This window comes from Pipra filicauda, unplaced genomic scaffold, assembly GCF_003945595.2.
Source record: "Pipra filicauda isolate LSUMZ 115617 unplaced genomic scaffold, ASM394559v2 scaffold11_size5308982_pilon, whole genome shotgun sequence".
NCBI lineage: Eukaryota > Metazoa > Chordata > Aves > Passeriformes > Pipridae > Pipra > Pipra filicauda.
The window spans coordinates 3,965,254-3,987,821 of record NW_024103652.1 but is presented as its reverse complement, the minus strand read 5'-3'; the positions used below and the strand labels follow the sequence as shown (position 1 = coordinate 3,987,821).

Genomic DNA, 22,568 nt, shown 5'->3' with positions numbered 1-22,568 from the left:
CCGTGGGGCAATTGGTTCCAGGTGTGCTGGACGCCCCTCCAGGTGAAAGCAAACTGGCCTGCCCTCTGCTGCTAAAGGAGTGGAGAAGAATGCATTAGCAATGTCAATGGTGGCACCACTTTGCTGCCTCTTGGACTCCAGTTCCTACTGAAGTTCCAGCGTGTCCAGCACAGCATCACTCAGTTGAGGTGTGATGTTGTTCAGGCCACAATAATCTACACTCAGTCTCTACTCTCCATTGGACTAATGCACTGGCCAGGTAGGACTACGAAAGGGTGAGTGAGTTTTGCTGAGCATTCCCTGGCTCTGCAGTTCACGAATCATCTCATGGATGGGGGTCACGGAGCCCTGGTTGGTGTGGAGGTGTTGACAGTGCACTGTTGGGATAGCAGTTGTTACCTGTTGTTCTTCAACCCTCAGCAGTCCCAAAGCAGAGGGTCCTCTGAGAGACCAGGCAAGGTATTCAGCTGTCCAATTGCCTCTTCTCCACAGCAGCTGTCCCCAAAGCCCAATGACATCCTTTTGGGTCCTTGAAATACCCCCTCCTGAGGTAATTTATGCCAAGGCTGCACAGGGCCTCTGGGCCAGTCACAATGGGGTGTGTTTGCCATTTGTTCCTGGTCAGGCTCATTTCAGCTTCCAGTACAGTCAGGTGTTGGGATCCCCTATCACTCCAAAAATACAGATGGATTCTGCCCCACATATCTTGATGGCATCAGGGTTCATTGGGCACCTGTGTCAACTGAAGTCTTATACTCTTTTGGGTCTGATGTGCCAGGCAGTCAGATCCACCCTCTCCAGTAGGTCTGATGGTCCCTTTCCTCCACCTGTCTGGAGACAGGGCCCCTTTGGTCCTGGTCACAGTACTCATTGCTCATTTTTAAGTGTGACCTGGCGGTCCCTTCAAGAGGATCAGAAGTAACATCAGCCCTCCTACTCTGTCTGCCCTCTGGAAACTGAAGCTGCATTTATCCTTGAAGAATTTCCTGTGGTGGTTGTTCTTCCTCTCAACTCTTGTACCTGTGCTGCTGGGGCAGAGGTGGGTTTTCCATCCTGCTTCCTCATGTCCTCTCCATGGTGCAGGTAAAACCACAGGTTAGCTCGTGGTATGTCCCCTCTCTCTCAAGCAGGGGGATGCTTGCTTCCAATAGCAGAGACTCTGGTCTATACTGGTGGGGCATGGGACCTTTCCTCTTTAACTTGCTTGAATCTTTTGGGCCTCTCTGCAGTGTTAGACAGTCTTTCCACAGCTGAGGCACAGGTCAGTAGGGAGGAAAAAAGATGATCTTCATATTGCCAGAGCTGGGTAATCACCTGAAGCACTGTTTGTTCTCCTTCTTTCATTGACATCAATGCCAATGAGTTGGTGCATGATGATGGTGTTCTCCATACAAACTTCTACCACATGGATTGTGTACACTGGACCTCATCTGGATCTACAGGGGACTCCGCATTATTTGAATCCCTGTAGATTACCTCCAGCACAGCCAGTTCTCTCAGGTACTGGATACTTTTCTTCATGGCCTTCCACCTGCTTGGACACCCCATTAGATCATCCTTGAGAGAATACCTTTCCCTCCTGCTTGACAGGAGTCGCCTCCAGAGGCAGAGAGTTTCTGTCCTCTTCCCAATCACCTTGTCAATGCCCATACCCTGGGACAGGGATCGCGGTTGCTTGGCTTCACTACCATCTAATTTTGTATCATGGGCTGTGATATCCCAGCATCAGCCAGATCACCAGGGGCTCTCCCGACTGGTGGCTGAAATCTTTTCACATATCTCACAGCTCACCCGGGGATGGGGATCGGCTGATTATCTCTGGCCCTGCCTCTTGCTCCTGTTCTGAGGGCCCTGCTTCCTCTTCATCCCTCACTAAGTGAACTGATTTGGTCTTGGATTTCTTCTTCTGTATGGGAGTGACTACTACTGGCACAGGTTGTTCCCCTGGTTCAGCTGCAGTTTGAGTGGCCGTGCTGCTTGTTGGTCTGGTTTCCTCCTCCTTCCCCTGAGCCAGCCAGGGCCCAACATACTGCAATAAGTTGCCCCTCTCTGGAGTTGTCACAGCATTCTCCTTGCAAATATTCTGTCACTTTAATAGGGTCCTGTAGTTGTTCAGGGGTGAACTTCCAAATCATTGGAGCTGATAATTTTCCCCAAAACTGGCCCATTTTCTCCCACCATCCAACTCATAACTGTCCTAACACTAAACATGGTGTTGACCATATTGATTCAAGACATGGTGTAGATTTCATTGAGGAGACGTAGCAACATAGCATGCTTTCTTTAACATCCAAAGGGAATTCAAAATTCTCAAAAGCTGTTATAACAAGCCTAAAGGAGAAAAAGGGAGTGAAAAGCTGAGGAAAATCATCCTTCCTTTGTCTTCCCACAGAATGGGAACAATTATTAATAGAATCATAGAATCAGCCGGGTTGGAAGGGACCTCCAAGATCAAGTCCAACCCTTGGTCCACTATCGCCGTGGTTACGAGACCATGGCACTAAGTGCCACATCCACTCTCATCTTAAAAACCTCCAGGGATGAAGAATCCACCACTTCCCTGGGCAGCCCATTCCAATGCCTGATTACCCTCTCTGTGAAGAATTTCTTCCTAATATCCAACCTAAACCTCCCCAGGCACAGCTTAAGACCGTGCCCTCTTGTCTTACTGATAACTGCCTGGGAGAAGAGACCAACCCCACCTGGCTACAACCTCCTTTCAGGTAGTTGTAGAGAGTGATGAGGTCTCCCCTCATAGACTCTCAGAGGTGCCGCCCAAGGTGGGGGTAAGAGAGCAACACTGAATACACATACCAAATGACCCTCATTGCCCTTGATATTATGATATCATAAACTGAAAACACAGAGTGCATCCACATAACAATCCTGGTCTCTCTCCCTGCTCTGAAAAAAGAGCACTGTGATGGGCACATAGTGCATATGCAGAAACATATCCAGGGTTAGGTACCGCACCCACATGAACAGACCAAGCAACATTGTGACCAGTGGCTCTGGACCTAATACAACTAATGCTTAGATCAAGTTTTCTTCCCAACCTGCTCTGGTCAGATCTGACCCTTCATTAGGCACCAAATAAGGCTGTCATGGTTTAGGAATGGTATTCTCCAGTTTTAGTGTTCCCACTGAAACCACTCCAAACTATGCACTGCACCATCACTCCTCCTCCCTCTTCCCCTCCCCTGTGGTGGGCTGGAGAGGAGAATTGGAGGCATAAAAGGTAAAGATCATGGGCTGAGATAAGAACAATTTACTGGAAACAACAATGAGATAAGAAAACAGTAACAGCAACAATACTAATGACAGAGGGTACAAGAAAGAGGTGAACACGCTATGCTGACCTGGAAGCAGCCCTTCCCCCATCCCCAGAAAAATGACATGAGGTGGTATAGAATAACCTCTGGGTCCTAGCCATGCCCCATTTTTCTGCAAAAATTAACCCTGTCCTGGCCAGAGATACTAACATTTTATACTGAAAATTTTAAAACTATGAAGAGGAAGCAAAACCTGCAAAATTTTAATATACCACATTTAATATCCACATTTATATGTGCGTATGTATGTATATATAGATATATGTGCTTATCTAAAATTCAGAGAAATTTAGTTACTAATTAGTCTGTTGATTATTGTTACTCTTCACTCTTCTGGTGTGGTATGTTCAGATGTGAAAATCACTTTACATGACTTCTGTTCTTCAATAGCTCTAAGTTTCTTAAAAAAATGTGATTACATGTGAATTTGTGCTTCTGTCTGCAGGAATTAAAACCAAAATTTTAAGCTACGACCGGAATAATACCTTAATTGAAATAATGGGGCAGGTTAAGGTTTTCTTTATCCACCCTGTGATAAAATTCCACACTAGGATTTAACCCTTTGATGCAGACTAACTAGCTTAAAACTAGCTGTTTTTTCTTCTTTACATGATTTCAGGAGTCTCATGTTGAGACTGGCTATAATTTTAATATATTCAATACTGTGAAACAGCTGGGGAGCAGAAGCCATATATCGAGTTGTCATTTGTTTTTTCTTCTCGATTGTGTGTATGTGTGTGAGTATTTAACTGTTTTCACAGATATTAAGCAAGCATTTCAAACAGTGTTTAGGATGTATCTCAGTTGCTATTAATAAGGTTGCTGGGTCTGGATAATGTTATAGAATTCTTTTCTTTCTCTCTCCCTTCCTTTTTTTTCTTGTAATGCTTAGTTGGTAAGTATGATGCTGGATTTCAGAGCTGTTGCTTCATTGCACATAACTAACTCATCACTCTCTTTAACCTGTAGCATGAGCAGCAATTGCATAATGAAATTCGAAATTCCGTTTTCTGTGCTCATCTGTTAATACCCTTCAATCTCTGCGGTTCGTGTCTCATGTCTCACACCTGTTATCTTTTATCTTTTCTCCTCCCCCTTCCTCACTTCTTTCCACTCCTCCTTCCTCATCACTTCTTCATTCTCAACAAAGAAAGAAATGCTGTGATATTTCTTCTCCTTCCAAAACCTCCACTAGAAAGCATTGGCCACATCAAGGTAAAGGGCAAAGGCTTGAAACGGAAGGTCTTTCACGCTAGCTGTGAATGGTATGCTGTGCAAAACAACAACGGTTATTTTCTATTCTCTAATTTCCACCATTTGAAATGCTTTAATTCCTTGTAAAACCAGAACAAGATAGAATTTCAGAAAATGCGAATGCATGTTTCCCTGCCTGCCTTTTTCTGTAAGGCAAGTGAGTCAGACATTATCATGCTTTTCCAGATTGTTTGGCAATGAAGTACCTAGTTCATGAACAGAATTATTGTCACCAGCTGGGGAACAAATAACAGCCCTTGCTTTCCCCTGTCACTCTGATAGTTTGTGTCAGTCTGAAGATAGAAAGTACCATGATGTCCCTCTGGAGCAGGCGGGTGAGGGACCAGGCAAGGACAGCCAGGTCACTAAATACCAGAGGTTTATGACAATGTTTTAAATGTACTCCTTGACTTCTTACCTGATGACCTCACTTGATTTTAGAGGAATCTTTCAAAATAAATCATGACCAGTTTTGAATTATTTTTGCACTCCTTTTAAAGAATTAGCAATAATAGCATGATGTGGAAGAAATAGCAGGTGATTTTGGGCTTACTGAAGTCAGCAGGGGTTTCCCCATCAACACCTGCAGGACTTTCTGTCTGTAATTTACACAGTTCAGAAGCCTTCAGTGGCAACTGAAGTAGTTGAGTTCAATCACACTGTCAGTCTCTCTGAATGGCTAATTAAAATGCAGTTTAATTTTATGGATGGGAGTTCATAGTATTAATTTTCTATAACATGGAAAGGAGAATGTAATTTTGATTTCACGTTTTCTCCTTTTCCTTTCGTATCTTTATGGAAGATTTGGAGACAGGCTGTTTATAAGGAAAAGCTTTGTCCCCTTGCAGTGAGGACTCAGGGCCCACTGGAGCATAGCTCTGGGCACTGGGCTAATGAATTACATACTGTTGTCTCAAATTCATCTTGTTCCTTTTACAAAGAAACATTAATGTATAGTGCCTCCAGTTAGTACGATCTGTTCAAGCTTCTGCCTTGTGGGCCCTGTAGGAATTTGCCTTTTGAAACACCAACTAAAGTTGGGATGGGAGAAGATGTTTTGTTCTCCCAGTTGGCCCCAAATTCACTCCACCTTTTCAGCTGCATTCCTAGAGCTCCCTTCATGCACAATGAGCTGTTAACCTTCATGTTCTCATTAAAGACTGGATTCTTCTGGGTTGTGGTTTGAATAACGACTCCCCATCCCTGTGAGGGAACTGGAGGTGTTTGTTCTCCTGGTTAGTGGGAGAACATCTCCCACTTCAGTGCTGCCTCAATTGCTGAGAGCGAGGGGGTTCTGCAGTCCCATAGCTCAGAGGTTTCTGGCATCATCTTTTCTCTAGGGGTGGACTTGTGGCAGTTGCTAACTCCATGAGCAATACCATCACCCACAGCTGGTAAAGGGCTAGGAGATGCTGTGGCAGTGACAGCAGCACTGAAATTCCTCCCTGCCCCTTGCTAAGAGATCCCACGCTGCAAGTGCGGAAGGCGGCACTGACCCATCTGGTTCTTGCTGTCCTCTTCAGGCTTCTGCCCAGAGACTCAGCTGGGAGAAACTCCAGCAGCAGCAACAGCACAGGTGGATGGAACAGACTTAGCCTCTCCAATGTCTCCTCGGACTAGCAAGAGCCGCATGTCCATGAAATTGCGCCGCTCCTCTGGCTCAGCCAACAAATCCTAAGTGGCGAGATGCCCGAAGCTTTCTAGTGAACAGCAATTGGCCACCCTTCCCGCAGCAACTCAGCGCCGGGGTTTTTTTCACTGCTCATACCTTTCACTCAAGAGTAATGTCTCTCATGTGTGTGCGCCTGTGCCCTGCATACTCCTTTTCTGTATGTTTATTTTAAACAGTGACACTGGAATTTTACTTTGATATTTTAGCATTGGTTTTTTATCAAACTTCAGTCTGCCTGCCTTTTTTTTTTTTTCTTTTTTTAATTGCAGTGCAGTTTGTCTTCTGCACCTTTTACCCTCGTGGATGATTATGGTATCTTAACAGTAGTCATTTTTAACTCTGGTTGATCTTGAGTTACATACGGAATTGGAGACTGCAGCTGGATTACACTGTATTTATTGTGCCCCATTGCAATTTTCTCTGTAACAAAGAAAGAAATATGTACAATTTGAAAATGAATGTACAATTTTAAATTGACGTTGCATATGTGAAGTCTTTGTCAGATGTCACAATGTTAATGCACAGGATGTGTACAGATTATTTATGTTCAGAATAAAATAGTTCAATGGCCTTTCAAGCATTACAGAGTCCAAATGAAATAATTTGCTCATAGCACCAATTCTTTCTTCACAAAGCAATGTATCATTTCATAACTCTGCAGATAATCTATGCCAGAAAAAAAATCACTGTGCTGAAATTCTATTTATGCTTGGCTTCCAAATATTTTTATAATGTTTGCTTTTCCAAGTGGTATCAATAGTAAATGCTATCAAGTTTCATGGGTTTTAGTCTTTGTCATTGGGATGCTCCATCTAGATGTATATTCTTTTTTCTTACATTAAAAAAAATCTAAAAACAAACACTTTCCTAATAGAAATTCATTGCTGCGATGATGGGTACTAGGGAAGAAAAGGGAACATGCTCCGGGAGCCTGGCCTGAAATGCTGTTGATTTCAACCCTGTGAGCGCAGGTTAGTGCACGAGTTCCACCCACCCAGAGGTATTTTCCTACGAAAGGTGAAATGCTCACATTTTGAGTCTAGTAAACAACAAAATGCTGTTAACAAAATGTAGCATGGCATCGGTACTAACTGCATGTATAAATATATCATATGGGCAACAATAAAAAGAAATTATGTATTGTCATTCATGTAGTATCAACAAATTTGTAATGGTTGAAAAGAAGACATGCTATTTAATAATACAATAAAATTATTCTTACCACCTTTTGCATATTAGTCATTCACCTCACTGACTAGATTCTTACTCCAGTTTATGGAAGAATTGTGTACTACGTACACATGGAGCAATTAAGTGCAATACACTGCTTAGTTTTCATTTGTATTAAGAAGTATATGAGTTCTTAGGAGCTCTTTCCCAATGCATCAAAAGAATGCCAGACTGAAAACTTTTCCCCAGATCTAGTAAATACATTGCACGTAATATTAAAGCACAGAACGTTCTCTCCTGCAGGCTGGTTCAAGTGCTGATTTTAGGAGCTGTTAATAATCATCACATTTGTGTGGTCTGGCGCCCTTCATCTTTGACTGCACAAGTGGAGAAAGGACGATGATTTTAAAAAAACATAGTGACCTTCTCCAGGAGCGAACCCATTAAATGCATAAATGGGCATTTTTGCCATTGTTACCAACAAATGACGGAAAAATGCACAACTTAAAACATGTTTTATTTTTGTCAGAAGAGTGAGATGTGAGTTTAGCCTCCTCTGTCAGAGAGCAAATCTTGGCTATATCAGGTTATATTGTTTTAATTCATTTGTCCAGGTCCTGGAACTAAAATGACAAAAGTCCGTGAAGCGCATTTAAAACAGCATTTATCACTTGCTTGCAGCCTTTGGGCATGATACATCTGAATCTTTTTTTGTGTGAAGCAAAATGTAACATGACAGAAATAATGGCTTTAGAGGATGCTAATCAAGAGATTGAAATATTTTACATGCTTTATTTCAGAGAGAGTGTCAGAACAAAGATTACAACTGGGATCAGTTTGGTTCTTCAGAAATCACCAGCTGACCCACTTTGCCCTGCTGAATTGAAAAAAGGTGTGAGCTACGTTTAAAATCTTTTATTGAATTGTTTTGCCCTTGTTTTTAGCCTCATCTGCTATAACATTTAGAAACAAGCACTCAAATTGAAAAATTAAATAAGTAAATAAATAAATAAATAAATAAATATGGCTGAAATGTCAGTAGCTGGTAAATTCAACAGCATTTCAAAGCATTTGGCCAGAGCACTGTCAAAGCCAGGGAACACACCACAGGATGCTTTGCTAAAAGTAGATGTTGTTAGGGAGAAGGAAGGTAGCCTGTCATCTGCACTTTAGCAAAACGTCTAAAGACTGTTTCATGTCCTAATTTCAGCTGTTCACAAGACTTGGAGGAAGTCATATCAAAAGCGCAGCTCACAGTGGAGAGGGGTCGGAGGCCTCCTGAAAAGGCCAGCTGCAGAGAGAGTCCCTTCTGCCTGCCTGCCTACGATGCAGGGCCTGGCAGGGCCACACACTGCCCAGCCAGGTGACACTGAACTGCGGTCCTGGCTACTGTCTATGCTGCACTAACAAACCACTAACAGAGCAGGTTTTGGAATGGGCAACTGCCGGAGACGTGTTTTGCCTACTACACAGTCGCTAGAGTACAGAGACACAGAGTAAGCAGGAGATGCATACATAGATCAACACCTTGTATTTCAATTAAGCAGACAGCACAATTAGTTTCCCATACTAGCTATTATATGACTTGACATTGACTTAATATGAACATTTACTTTCTCGGCTATCTTAGTACAGAGTACAGCAAACAAAACACCTCACCATAACTTCAGTGTTGAAGCTCAGGGGCTAAGGCTATTAAAACAAGGTCACTAGATCAGGCTCCTTTTCTCACGAAAAATAATTCCTCTCTTTAAATACCATATGTACAGCTGTACTTCTATCCGAGAGTCGCTACGGAAGATATACCAGCGGTGGGCCCGTACCCGGCGCCCGGGCATTGCCCGCCTCCCGGCAGATGCTGGCAGGACTCCTCGCCCGGGACCGTGCCCACAGCCGCCCCCAGTCCTTCAGCCGCCCCGGCAGCTGGGGGTCTGCGCGGCCTTCCCTCCCGTGCGGGGCTCGGTGTGAGTGCTGCTGGCCGGCCCCGTGGAGCGGCGGCGGTGCCGCCCGTAGGCTGAGCCCGCTGCCGTGCCCGTGCGGGGCGCGCATCGCTACCCACCGGCCGGAGAGGCGGCGGGCGGGAGTCCGCGGGCGGCTTTCTCCGCCGTCATAACCGTGAGAGCCGCGACTTTCCATAGGAATTACAGCGTGGCCAGGACCCGCTCGGCTAGCCCGGACTCTCGGAGCAGTCCCACCGAGGCGGCCGCGGGCCTAGCAGCCCGGCCGGACGGGCACCTGGAGCAGCAGGACCTGCCTGCTCTCCGGGGGGTGGCACTTGCTGGCGTGCCGCGCCAGCCCGGGTGCGCTGAAGAAGGTGGCGGGGCAGTGCTTGCAGGGGAAGCCTTGCCGCTCGCCGCCCGCCGCGCCGCCCTCGGGAACGCCGGCGGGCGGCGGTGGCGGCAGCAGCAGCTCCTCCCGCACGGCGTGCCACAGCCGATGCTTGTCCCTGATATCCGCCGAGGGGAACCGGGCGCCGCAGAGGTGGCAGGCGAAGGCGAGGGGCCCGCGCTCCGGCGGGCCGAAGGCGGCCGGCCGCGCTGCCCCGTGGGTGCCCAGGTGCTTGCGGAGGTAAGCCTGCCGCCGGAAGCGCTTCTGGCAGCAGGGGCAGGCGAACGCCTCCCCGCCGGGGCCGGGAGCGCCGCCGTGAGCGGGGCCGAGGCCGGGGCCGGAGGCGGCCGGGGCGCCGCCGGCGCTGTCCGCGCCGCCGCGGTGCTGACGGGTCGGCGGCGGGGGCTGTGGAGGGGGCGCGGCGGGGCCGCGGAGTCGCCGCTCGGGGCTGTTCTCCTTGCCCGGCGGGGCGGCGGCGGCGCCGTCGGCGCTGGGGCCGGGACGCGGCTTGTGCCAGCGGCGGTGAGATGCCAGGTTGGCGGGGCAACTGAAGATCTTGTGGCACTCGGGGCAGCGGTACTCGACGCGCACGATACGGGAGCAGCGGTGCTGGGCCAGCGCCAGCGGGTCCGCGTACTGCTCCTTGCACAGCTGGCAGATGAACTCGCCCAGCGGCGTGCGCCCCGCCGGCGGTCCCGGCCGGCCCTCGGGCCCCTCCTCCTTGATGCGCAGCCCCAGCACGGGCGAGGTGGTCACCTCGTCGGCGAAGCTCAGCTTCCGCGTGGCCTTGCCCTTCTTGGCAGGTGTCTTGGCCCGCGACGGCCGCTTCAGCGCGGGCACCGGCGGCGGCGGCGGGGCAGGCAGGGGTGTGCGCGGCTGCAGCAGCAGCTTCTCGGCGGGCGGGAAGGAGGCGGCCAGGGGAAAGGACTCGGCGGAGGCGGGGGAGCTGAGGCACCGCTCGAAAAGAGCCGCCCGCGGACCCGCCACGCTGCACGGCCCCGTCGCTCCCCAAGCGGCCGGGCCCTCCGGCGGGGTGACCCCGGGGCCGCTGCAGCCGCCGCCGGGGGGCCACGTCGCGGGGCAAGCGGCGGCGGCGCCCTCCTCCCCCTCGCCCTCCTCCTCCTCCTCCTCCGCCCCCTGTCTAGCGGTGGGGCTGTCCCCGGCGGAGGGCGGCGGGGGCGGCGGCGGCGGAGGGGCGGGCGGCGGGTCCCGGTCTGGGTCCTGCTCCCGCGGGCGAGCCCGGTAGGAGCCACCGGGGCGCCGGCTGCGCTTGACGAGGAAGCCGCGCGGCATCGCGGGGCGGTCCGGGGCGGCGGGAGCGCAGCGCCACCGGCCCGCCCGGGCTTTATACCCCCGGCGCCCGCTCCCGCCCGGGCGTCATCCGCCCTCCGGCGGCCGCGGCCAATGAGGAGTTGGGGCCGGCGCTGCCGGGGCGGGCGCGCTCGGGCTGCGGGGACGGGCGGGGTGTCCCGGGGAGGGCACCCCGCGGCGCCCTGCGCGACTGAGTGGGATGTGGGGCCGGGAACGGGTCAGAGACGGGAGAGACCCTGGGCTGGGTCACGGCAGCGGCCTCTCGCCCGAGCGGCCAGGCAGGGCTCAGCAGGAGAGCCTGTCGTGGGTGTTTGTGCCGGAGCCTTCATCCGCCGCCGGGGCCGCACTGACCGCCCCGCACGCCTTTCCGCTGACGGGAGCCAGAGCTGGGAACCGGCTCTGTCCGCTTGCACCGCCACATCGGGAGTTTTCCCTCAAGTAGCCAGAAAGCTCTGGTACTGCGGTGAGCTCCCAATGCAAGAGCAGGGCTGACACCTTGGCGTAAAATGCTAAATCACGGCTCTGCGTAGTGGCCGTGACTGTGGTCCCCTGGCAGCCTCACCCGCGGGCAGCCTCCCGAGCCGAGGGGAGGCAAGACTGAGGTGTGATGCAAAAGCTCCCGAACCTCCCCCACCACGCCGCCCCGATGCAACTCCCGGCCCGTTCGTGGGTGCTGAGAGTCTGGTGGCAGCTGGTGTGCCCCTGGGGCGAGGCAGGAGTTGTGTTTGCTAAACCACTAATCGCCTTTTTAGCAACGCTTCTGTTCCACCGCGCAATGAAGCGTACTGGCAGCGGCCCCACCGCGCGGTACTAGCATCTCCTATTTGACCGCTCATGAACCCGAGCCTGGATTTGGAGGCACGAGGGTGCTGTCCCGTCCGTAGACCTTCTGCCCGCAGTATACACGAGATGGCGTGCCATTGGAAACGAAAGCGCGAAAGCTCGCTCCATCCCCGCTCAGGGACAGACATCCCTTGCCAGGGTAGGACGGTCGGACTCACCGCGCTGGGAGCATCCCCTAGCCGGAAGAAGTAAAGAGCACCAGGAGAAAGGGAGAAACAAGACTTCTGAATACAGGGGCTTTCCAGAAGTGGCAAGGAAGATTTGAAGCCCTCATGCAAGACCAGAACTCACCCCACCTGCTCAAAACACTCATCCGCTTGTGTAAGTGCTCTGATTATATTTGTTTAGCAAAGTCTTAATCATGTTTTACATTACTGTCCCATTTTCCTCCATTTTCATGATTGCAATGAATCTTAGATTAGATTATGAACTCCACAGGCTAGAGATCACCCTTTGTTAGTACAAACCTCTGTAATTGGGACCAATGAGCCACACTTTTGTGCAGTTGGGTCACTCCACTGACTGTATGATTTTTATCTAACAATTTTTACCTTTGTAACTGGACTTCCCAGCTACATTTTTCACTGAATAACTGAGTCTCTGGTTACAGATCCACTATTTTATATGTTCCTCCTCCACTTGTAAACAATGTTCCTATTAAAGTTCCATTTGCTTTTGTCATGTTGCAAAAACAGTCGGGGGTAAGAATGTCCAGTTCTGAAATATTCAGTTCAGCTTCCAATCCCAAGGGGTGAGGAACCCAGCGATGCCTTTTCCTGCACAGGAGTAGCAGGAGATAGAGCACCAGCTGGAAAGCAGGTGTATTAAGTGTTTGCTGGAACTCTAAACATTTTTCAAGTAAAATCCGTAGACTGGAGTTGCATTGGAGAGTTTATTTAGGCCCCATGTCATGGTCTGACATGGCCCAGACATCACAGGAAGGCTTGGGGGAAGCTTAGCGTCTCTCTTCCTGAAGTCGCCCATGTGGAATCACTGCTCCACCTCTCCATCCACTGCCCTTTTGGCTGTGTTTCTCAGCTCTTCCCTGTGATTAGGTGCCTGTCTGTGCCTCCTTCTTGTTCCACAGTGCCCTCCAGCACAGCCTTCTTTTAGCCTTCTCAGTTTGCCTCCAGTTTATGATCAGTTTGTAAGGTAGAACTGATCATCTGTAGAAACTGTAGAACTCATCATCCTATCCTTGGTCTTGTTGCAGCATGTGCCAGTGCCCTCAGATCTCTGACAAAATTGCACTGGGATCCAAATTGTTACAGCCACCTTGTGACTCGTTTCTCTCAAAAAATATACTGGTTTCCTTAGGCTGTCCCTGCCCCAGTACAGACTCCCAGTCCTCTGGTTCCCACTAGAAGATTACAGATTATTTCTCCTCCCTCCCCACATTTACAAGAGAGTGTAACCCCGGCAACTGGCATTAACACCCAGCTCTTGCAGCTTCTAAGCTTTCCAAACTGTTACATGGGTTTATCTTCTTGCCTTCGTCCTTTGCTCCTTCCAAAAATTTTATAATTAGAAAATTCTGATGATTTATAAAGATAGTTAACAATTTTGTGCGCACACACACACACACACAGATCCTGTAGAAATTTGCTAGATTTTTTTCCACTGGATTATTCCATTCCATTAGTCCCATCATATAGCTGAGAGTGCAGCACCTCACCCTCCTGAACATTATACAACAGGGAAACTTTCTTTAAGGTTGAAACTTTCCTAAGCAAGAAACTGAACAATGTTATTGCTCCTGACCTTACACTGTATTCTCTACAGACTGATAAAATCAGGTTGGCCTTGATTAAACATATTGGCCACTTCCACATGAGAGTCATCCTTAGATGACCTTAGATTAACCAAAGGGTTAATCCCACGGTAAATAGGAAATCAAATTTCTAGTGGAAAAATGCAGTAGCTGGTGGAAAACTGGCAAAGTGAAAAAAGAGGAACAAGTTCTTCCTCTTACTTTCTTTACTTCCTCAGTCCATCCCCTCATTTCTGGTCAGGGAATGGAAACAAGAGTAGTACAGCAGTGCTCTGCCTCCTTGTTGATGCTGCCTTTTAGGGACATGATTTAATGGTGGACTTGGCAATGCTAGGTTTATGGTTGAATTCAATCATCCTAAAGTTCTTTTTCAACCTAAATGATTCTATGATTTTGTGATTCTGGAAGATGCTCCAACTGACTGCCCAGACAGCTCCAGAGTATGGTACCAGCATCTCATCACCCAGGTCCTTCTACATTCCAGCCATCCGGGGACTGTGATCTCTGGCTGTGACGTAGGGATACCATTCCTTTCAGTCCCAACCATGTCTCCATTAGCTCCAGGACACCTGGAAGCCTGTGCAGACACTGAAAAGGAGGTGTAACATGGTTCATTAATTGTCAAGCAAGTAGGCAGCTGCATTTATGTTTCTGAACAGTCTTGGGGCATAAACAGCAAAAGGAATGTATGACAGAAACTCCAGCTGGGAGGGAGAAGGTCTTGGGAGAGGTCTGGTTCTCAAAGAAAAACCTTCTGGGGGCTGAGGGGGCAGAAAGAAAAAGAGAAATGCCTTTTGCCATTTAGTAAAAGACAAAATAACCACAACTTTAAAAAATAAGAGTTAAAAATAAAATAGAAAAGAACTATAAGCAAAGGATTAAAGAACATTCCTCTCCTTCATGTTTCCCCTCCCCACCACAAAAAAAAAAAATAATTGTTGTAGCTGAGTTTTTTATATTGCAGAATTTCAAATAAAGTTGACTTTTAAACCTTCCCCGGACATCTGGTTTGTAATTAATGGAGTAGTAAATAGGAGAGAGACAGAACCCACCTCAGAAGCCTGTCCTTGATACATGACTCTCCAGCAATGTAGCTAGATGAGCGATACCACCCCCAGGCTCCAAGATTTACACAAACAAAATCCAGGCTGGTTTTGGTGGCAACACAAGCCATTTCATCTTCCCCCCAAATGAGGCTGCCAATTATCTTGCTGCGATTGGGGATTTGATGTTGGTGACAGACATTGAAGGAAATATCTGCATTATGAGGATATGGATTGTCTAATATAACTGACTTTGCCAGTACCTTAATTGCGTTTTGCTTTACCTGAGGACAATCTGCTTCAAAGGGAAAATGATGTTAACAGCTGCTGTGTTTTCTTCATTGCTCAAATATTATCAAAAAGCTTTCCATAAGGGAAGGTAGAAAACACTGTTCTGTGAAGGTAGTTGGGCTAGAGGGATTTGAAGGGATTTGAAGACACTATGAAAACATTCAACCTTCTTCTTTGTTCACAAATGAAGTGATGCTGTGAGTTCACCATGCTGCTGTCACTAAGGTGATAATGGGAGGACAGTGATGCTGTGGCTCCAGTCCTTACTTTGTGAGTGAGCAGCTGCATAAGGGCCAAATGAGTACTCTTGTGTTTTGGTTCTTCCCCACCTGCATCTACATTAGCCCATCACAGGGACACTAGATCCTCTTCAGGGAGCAGCTTGACATTCCCAAATCTACACAAGTTACTGGAGAGTCTCAATGAGACCATTATGACTTTCGTTACTTCATTACAGATTTCAGCTGGATTTCAGCTTGTACCCCTCAGGCTGAAGCCATTTGCCATGACAAATTTGCCTGCAATGGAGATATTTATTGATCTCACTATGTCATGATGGGAAGATTTGGCTTCCTTCAGCATGAGATACTCAGCAGTCTGTTCCCTACAAGCATCATTATATGTTGCAACTCACTGAAAAAAGATCTCCTTGTACAGAAGGTTGTGGTTATTAATTATGTGGATAGCAATAGTGGCTTTCAGGGAGGCCAAGGCCCAGCTGCAATTGGTGCAGATGTATGTGCTGGCAGGTGGACAGCTCTGTATGCGAAGAGAGTGACAACTTAAGAGACCAGAAGGCAAGACAACAGAAAGGTGAGAGAAATGAAGCTCTTGAGTGGTGCCTATGATACATGCTGGGCTGGGAAGCCCCATGCCTGCCTCCAGTAGAGTTCAGGTAGGACAGAGAAACACGTGGTTTGCCTGATTTCCCAAAAGGGTTCAATCTAGGAGGCTTTTGGAGAGCAGAGACCACGCCCAGGTGAATCACAGCCACAAATACTCTAATTTGTTATGGTCACACTTCATCCTGCTCTTGTGCTGGCACTGGAGCATGTTCAGTTCTGCAGGGATGTGGTGCAGGGAGCTGAGCTCTCAGGAAAATATCTACCTTTTCTTCCTTTCTCTCCTCCAATAGTTTTTTCATGCTCCTGTGCCAAGGTCACCTTATTCAATAAAATTCCCCTGACTCAGAGATGCAACAGGCAACTCCCCGAGACTGTTGCCCAAGACTTTTCTCCCATCCCTACCCCACGATACCCTGTCAATTTCTCCCTCCATTTTCTCCAGGTCCCATTGAATTCCCAGGTCCCTTTCCGTCCAGAACTGCAGGTACTTCCTGCCAGAGTGTGCATTGCATCTTTGCTTGCCTACGCAAAGGAATGGCAGCATTTATTGTGGAGTAAGGTGCAGGTATGCCCTGGCCACTGCAAAGCAGATGGCAGCGCAGGAGTCACCGTTGCCAGCAACAGTTGCAAAGGGGGCAGATGGAGCATGGGAGATGGTGTTAAGGAAAACCAGTGGCAGGGAATGGGAGAAGACAAGCAAACCAACATAGAAAGATGGCTAGAAAAAACTGGGTAGAACAGCACCCTAGAGAAACAAGCAGGAAAATTGCATTACAAGGAAATAAAGCACATCTGATCTGGGTGCCTGCATCTCAGAAAAGCAACAAGGAGGGTGATAGCTCCCAAAAGGAAATGGTGATTCATCTCTTTGCAGGGAATGTGATGGAGAAGTGCAAAGGCAAGGCAGCACTGGGCCAGAGACCTGCTGCTCTTTTCTGATAGTGCACCTCCAGCTTCTGAGCCCAGTCACCCTGTTCATCCCTAAATGAAACCTGGTGAACGCCCATCGTGCATGAAGCTTCAGAGGCGAGGCTGCAGCACTGGCTCTTAGCAGGTGTATCAGGCTGGAGACTCTGCCTGGTTTTGGTGGGCAAACACTCATGGGCAACCCTGGGGGGCAATGACAAAATCCTCTGCTGGCTGATGAGGTAAGAAAAGCAAAAATGCAGGAGTGCTTCAGGATGATCCATAGCCAAAGCCCCTCTTCAGCTGCTCTCCCCCCTCCAGGAGCCAGCAGCCACGCAGAGAGCAAGGGCAGTGGTGGCTGGAAGGTGTCTCCAGCAGAACCCAAGGGGAAAAGCAGCACCAAGCCAAAATCATCAAGCATATATTTCATTGTTTTGAAGATATTTTTTTCCTCTTAGGACTTAGCTCTGCTTACTCCAAAGTGAGGCAGGGGACTCAAAACTAGCATCAGGCTCCAAGTATTGCAAACATAAGTGATCCCTAGCAGTTGCCATACAGGATTCTCCATGTCCATCTGTTTTGCTTCTTTCATGACATTTGATTAAAGTTTTGCTAACCTAACTATTAAAGTACTTGAAAGCAAGGCCTAAATTTCACTTCACCTCCCAAGTTCATTGGCTCCATCCTCCTCCTCCTCCTCCGCCAAATATGTTTTGCTATAAATTACTGGCACTGTTTCTGTTGATAGTCAACATAATCAAACATTTGTAAGCATGCTGTCTCTTCAATCTGTTCAGTTGATGCACTTTACCTGATCTTTCATTAAAGTAATCAAAACACTTGCTGTGCCACGTCTAATGAATGTTGCATGTATGATTAAGTACTTTCATTCATATTGCAAGTTTGATTTAATGTAATCTGCCTTTCAGACAGCCATTAGCCTAGCTCCTGCATGAATTCGATTAATTGGCTGAATTCTTCCAGATGTCCATTAAGTATTACAGGAATTTCTATGTAAAAACAGCAGGGACCATCTAGCAGAGAAGCAAACAATGATATGTTATATTGCTGCCATGACTTACAAAAAGCTGGATTCATTTTCATTAATAAAACATCTGTACTGCTGCACAGCTATGCATCAAGATGCATTTATTTTATATGTTTATTTCTCTTATGACTATAAATAGAGAGTTAAACAGAAGCACAGTATGTTCAGTTGGAAGACACACAAAGAGAACTGTATCAGAAATGAAAATGGCAATAAAGAATATTGGAGTTGAAACAAGGACTTGAAATAAGTATTAGCTGTTGTAACAAACATGGCAGTGACTCCTATGGCTGTGTGGTGTTTCTTAGCACATTTTTCTTAGACCGTGATGAATCTGAAAATCAGTTGGCTCCTTGGTTGAAGTGTCCTGTGCCTAGTTTATGTTTATATGGCTTATTGTACTTTTAAGTGGGAGGAAAGATGCAGTTTGGCATTTTTAGCTGGTATGGGGTAAAGAGAAAAATTGCCATTAAAATAAAGTTTTTCTTAATTCTCAGAATGAGAATTATTTGATTTCCACCCTCCCCCCAAAGTTGCACTTCAGAAAGGAATCACTTTTTCCTAAGAAATAAAGCCCCCAGAAGCTGTTTTATGTTTCAGTGCCTACTGTACCCAGCCCATGCAGGAGGTGGTGGTGTTTTGGGGAATGGGGAGGATGGCGCCACAAGCAGAAGTAGCTCCCTTCACTTTCTGCTGACCTTGCTAGATCCAAGAGCACCTTTCAAAGCATCATGTGAGATCTCAGGACCTCCCTGCCCCTTTTGTCCTCTCTCCACCTGCTTACCCTTCTCATCCTCGGGAATGAGCCCATGGGGCTGACTGGAGAAGCCTGGCAGGTGTCTGACACTGACCTTGCAGCCCTGAGCCCAGCACAGCTTCATTTTCCAAAATGTGTGGCACATTTCCTCCAAGTCAGGGAGATGCAGGGCTGTGACCACTGGAAATCACGGGGCTCTGCCGAGTCAGGAACTGAGGAAGGCAGAGGAGATACAGCACTGCAGCAGTGTTGCAAGTCTCCCCAGTGATGCTCAGGCAAGTGGCTCCATCTCACTCAGGAAACAGCCAAACCACACTCTTCTCTCTCCTCCCTGTCTTGGTCTTTCCCAGCTGCTGTACAGCCTTATAAATGTGTTTAGTCCTTGACGTATCAGTCCTGTGCTGGGGAAATTATTGTTGCTTTCCAACACTGACTCCCCTGTCCAAATTAGCAGCAGCTGGTACAAGCCAGTTCATTTTCAAAGGCTGTTTAATAGATGATGGATTTACAGGAGACATCTGAAATAATATCATTCAGCAAAACTCGAGCTGTACAACAAAAGGGATTGAGATTTACTAAAGTGTAACTTCTTTGTTTTTTCCATCAGAGTCACTGCACTGGTCAACAGCTTGCCTCTTTATGTACACATTCTCCTCTGCTTTCACATCTTTCTCTGTTTCTTGCTTTTGTTGCTGTGTTCTCTATTATCCTCCTATAGCAAAGGTAGCCATAGGAATCCTGTATTATTAGTATACTACGTTATCAATATTATCTGTATTCTGCTATGTAAAACACTCTAAGACAAATTTTCTACCACGGTTATGCTGTGAGACTCTGCTCCAGTACCCACATAACCTCATAGAGGCATGGCCCTGTTGTACCTAAATCATTACACTAACCCATTGCAAGTGTCTCCTGCCAATGACGGGGAGAAGCAAAACACAGCTAACTGATTGACTACCTTGATCTCTGTTACAAAGGAATTTTCTTATCAGGGAGAGCAGTGGGTTGGCTGGAGAAGGGGAGCGAGTGGCAAGTAGGTTGTGAGGCAGGCTTTCCCTGGCAAGTCGCAGCAGCCTCGGCAGCAGCATCATTTCACCCCTTTGAAACATCAGACAGTTTCTAGATTTCTGCAGAGAAGAAAATGGTGTAAATATCATCTATAGGTGACTAGTCTAAAAATGAAAGCAAAGAAAGCCTCTGCTAATTTCCAGTGCTGTGTGTTTTTCAAGACAAATGTGGAAAAGTCACATCTTCTTTTGAAGCCTGAGGGACTGAAAAATTAAATCAGAGGGCTTTGTTATTGATGTTTTTCTAATACAAATGTTTTGAAATCCCTACCTTTCATATGTCTCTCACAAATAAGCAGAAATGTGTGATGAGTCATCTTCGCTTTTAATTCCTTTAATAGATTCTTACCTCACCCACTAACGTCTAAACAATTCTCATTTCTGTAACAATCCCTTCCTCAGTGGTAAATATTGCTCTCAGACAACATCTTTTTTGGAGGTTCATTATGTTCATTCTGTGGCTAAGACTCATTATACTCAGTTATTTATTTAAAAGAACAAAATGACAGCAAATGCCTGCATTTATCATGTCTCTCCTTACATGATATATTATATATTACATTAAATATATTTGATATATTTAATGTATTATATTAAACATATTTCAGTGATGAGGCCCAGCACACTCATAGTTTTAAAAAAAAATCTGGCCTTCCTTCCTAGCCATCATTTCTCAAGAAAGGAATGGTGAAAGGCTATGGTAGTCTAACCTCGCTTGCTAAATGAGACTCCTCTGACACTAATGGGAGATTTGGCAAAGACAGGAAAATAATTTACGAACTATTTGAATATTTGCAATTATAAAATAAAAAAAAACTTTGAGAATTATTTGAGAAAGAAGCAAATGAAAATTCCACTATAAGGCATGGTGAAATGGTATATGTGGAACCAGTCCAAGAAGTAATTGGGATACCTAAGGACATGTTTGAATCTTTCTGAAGATTCAAAGTATCACCCATCTCACTGAAAAACTTTCAAAAAAAAGTTCACAAGTTTTGAAAAGGAAAAAGTCCTCAGTCCTTTAAACTAACATTTCACTAACCCAAAATTCATTGAGTCTTCTGTTCATGTTATTCCTGTCTCCTAAACCAAGCCCCCCTCCGAAGTCCTACAGTGGCACCCACTTCTGTTCACACCAAACCACATATGGCCCTCACAAGAGAGGTGCTAACTGGACCAGAGTCATAGCAGAAGGTTTTTGAGGTACCTATATAGATTATAATCAGCATAATTATAAAAATGGAGAGCTGTTTGGCCTCAGGGAGCTGTAAAATACATTTTTAACTAGGCCATTGATATAAAAGAGACAAGATGAAAAACAAGAGAGGAGGGCAAAGGTTCAGCTGTGTGGCCATTCTGGGAACTGACTGAAAAACAAGAACAAAGCTATTCAGAGCAGGTCATTAAAGAAAAAAAATATCTTAAATGAGTCTAAAAGATAGGAAATAGAAATATGACATGGTCGCTTACAAAGCAGAGGTCAAAAAGACATCAGTAATTAATGATAAAAAGATAAAGAACCAAGCACTTAATTTCAAAGAAATAGTCAGGGAAGGTGTAACGGTACTATGAGCAGGAAAAAGACTTTGCAGAAGTAAATGGAAATGAATAAGATCTCAATAGGGGAAAAATGGATAATTGAAACAGTAGAAGAACTGCAAATTGCTATAGAAATTCACCTGGAACATAAATCAGTTATTTAGGACCAAGGGTGAAATACAGTTTTGAATGGACCCGTTTTTTTCAAAGGGACATCCAGGCACACACTGCCAATTTTGCTCTGATATTTTTCCATTGCGGTTTTTGTGCATGGAAAATACAGGTGAAAATCATAGAATCATAGAATCAGCTGGGTTGGAAGGGACCTCCAAGATCATCAAGTCCATAGCTCTTATCATCTTGGTGGCCCTGCTCTGGACTCTCTCTCCAAGAGCTCAATGTCCTTTCTGTACTGGGGACCCCAAAGCTAGATGCAGTGCTCCAAGTCAGGTCTCACCAGAGCAGAGCAGACAAGCAGAATCACCTCCCTCAACCTGCTGCCCACACCGGTTTGGATACAGCCCAGTTTGGCTTTCTGGGCTGCAAGTACACATTTCCAGGTCATGCCCAGCCTCTCATCCACCAACACCCCCAAGCCTCCTCAGCAGGGTGCTCTCAATCCATTTATCCCCCAGCCTGTGTTGATACCAGGGGTTGCCCTGACAAAGGTGCAGCACCTTATGCTTGGTCTTGGTAAAGCTCATGAAATTCCCACAGATCCACTTCTTCAGCCTGTTTAGGTCCCCCTGGATGGCATCCCATCCTTCACGTGTGTCAGTGGCATCACTCAGCTGGGTGTCATCTGCAAATTTACTGAGGGTGCACTCGATCCCTTCATCTATGTCATTAAGGAAGATATTAAATAACACTAGTCCCAGTATGGACCAGTGAGGACACCACTTGTCACTGATGTCCATTGGGACTCTTGAGTTGTTGAATGCAGAGTGCAAAACAGCAGTGGACAGCCTACATCGTACAGCCTCAGTTACTCTCTGAAGTTGTTAAAGGAGTTCATCTCAATGCAAAAAAAAAATATAAAAATGATGAAGTGAAGGTATGACTTTCCCACAGCCAATGGTGCAGGAGATTGTCCCACCATTTCCACCTGAAAAAGATGAGGAAGAGGGAATAATCTATATTATAGAATTGTTTCAGTTTATTTCCCAGTTAAGCTCTTTTTCTTTCCCCCAAGAACTGTATGGGAAGACTCCTTTACAAAACCCCACAGTTGTGTTAAGTGGCATCTTAAGCAGGTCACATTTTTCAGAATAACCAAACCTATTCTTCTGCTCTCTTAGTTGAATCTCCTGATGCTGGTAAGCAGATCCCTGGTATGTGGAATGGCAGAGCCCTGCACAGAGTCACACAGGGCAGTGAAAAATTTATCT

General features: G+C 46.8%; 3 protein-coding genes across 20 annotated transcripts in view; 2 read left to right on the top strand and 1 right to left on the bottom strand.

Annotated features, from left to right (window-relative positions):
• The window catches only part of RALGAPA1 (Ral GTPase activating protein catalytic subunit alpha 1), a 142,620-nt gene extending 135,133 nt beyond the window's left edge, over nucleotides 1-7,487 (top strand). For 4 of the 18 annotated variants that reach the window (XM_027726893.2, XM_027726890.2, XM_027726881.2 and 1 more), the window contains 2 exons: nucleotides 4,483-4,597; nucleotides 6,110-6,206. In XM_027726893.2, the coding sequence (XP_027582694.1) occupies nucleotides 4,483-4,597; nucleotides 6,110-6,206 (212 nt within the window). Of the gene's footprint in view, nucleotides 1-1,363; nucleotides 1,367-4,482; nucleotides 4,598-6,109 lie in introns of all 18 variants that reach the window. The other 14 variants (XM_039386686.1, XM_039386673.1, XM_027726877.2 and 11 more) reach the window with 8 other exon arrangements.
• A 441-nt stretch (nucleotides 7,488-7,928) lies between these two features.
• INSM2 (INSM transcriptional repressor 2) lies at nucleotides 7,929-11,061 on the bottom strand. The gene has a single exon (XM_027726895.2). The coding sequence runs from the start codon at nucleotides 11,047-11,049 to the stop codon at nucleotides 9,640-9,642; it is 1,410 nt and encodes a 469-aa protein (XP_027582696.1). The 5' UTR covers nucleotides 11,050-11,061; the 3' UTR covers nucleotides 7,929-9,639.
• A 115-nt stretch (nucleotides 11,062-11,176) lies between these two features.
• NFKBIA (NFKB inhibitor alpha) overlaps nucleotides 11,177-22,568 on the top strand; it is a 45,106-nt gene continuing 33,714 nt past the window's right edge. Inside the window, exon 1 of the mRNA XM_027726896.2 lies at nucleotides 11,177-12,231. Coding sequence (XP_027582697.2) covers nucleotides 12,183-12,231 — 49 coding nt within the window. The 5' untranslated portion in view covers nucleotides 11,177-12,182. The remainder of the gene's footprint in view (nucleotides 12,232-22,568) is intronic.

Coding starts and splice junctions, on each gene's coding strand:
- INSM2 (XM_027726895.2), bottom strand. CDS start 11,049: ATGCCGCGCGGCTTCCTCGTCAAGCGCAGCCGGCGCCCCGGTGGCTCC.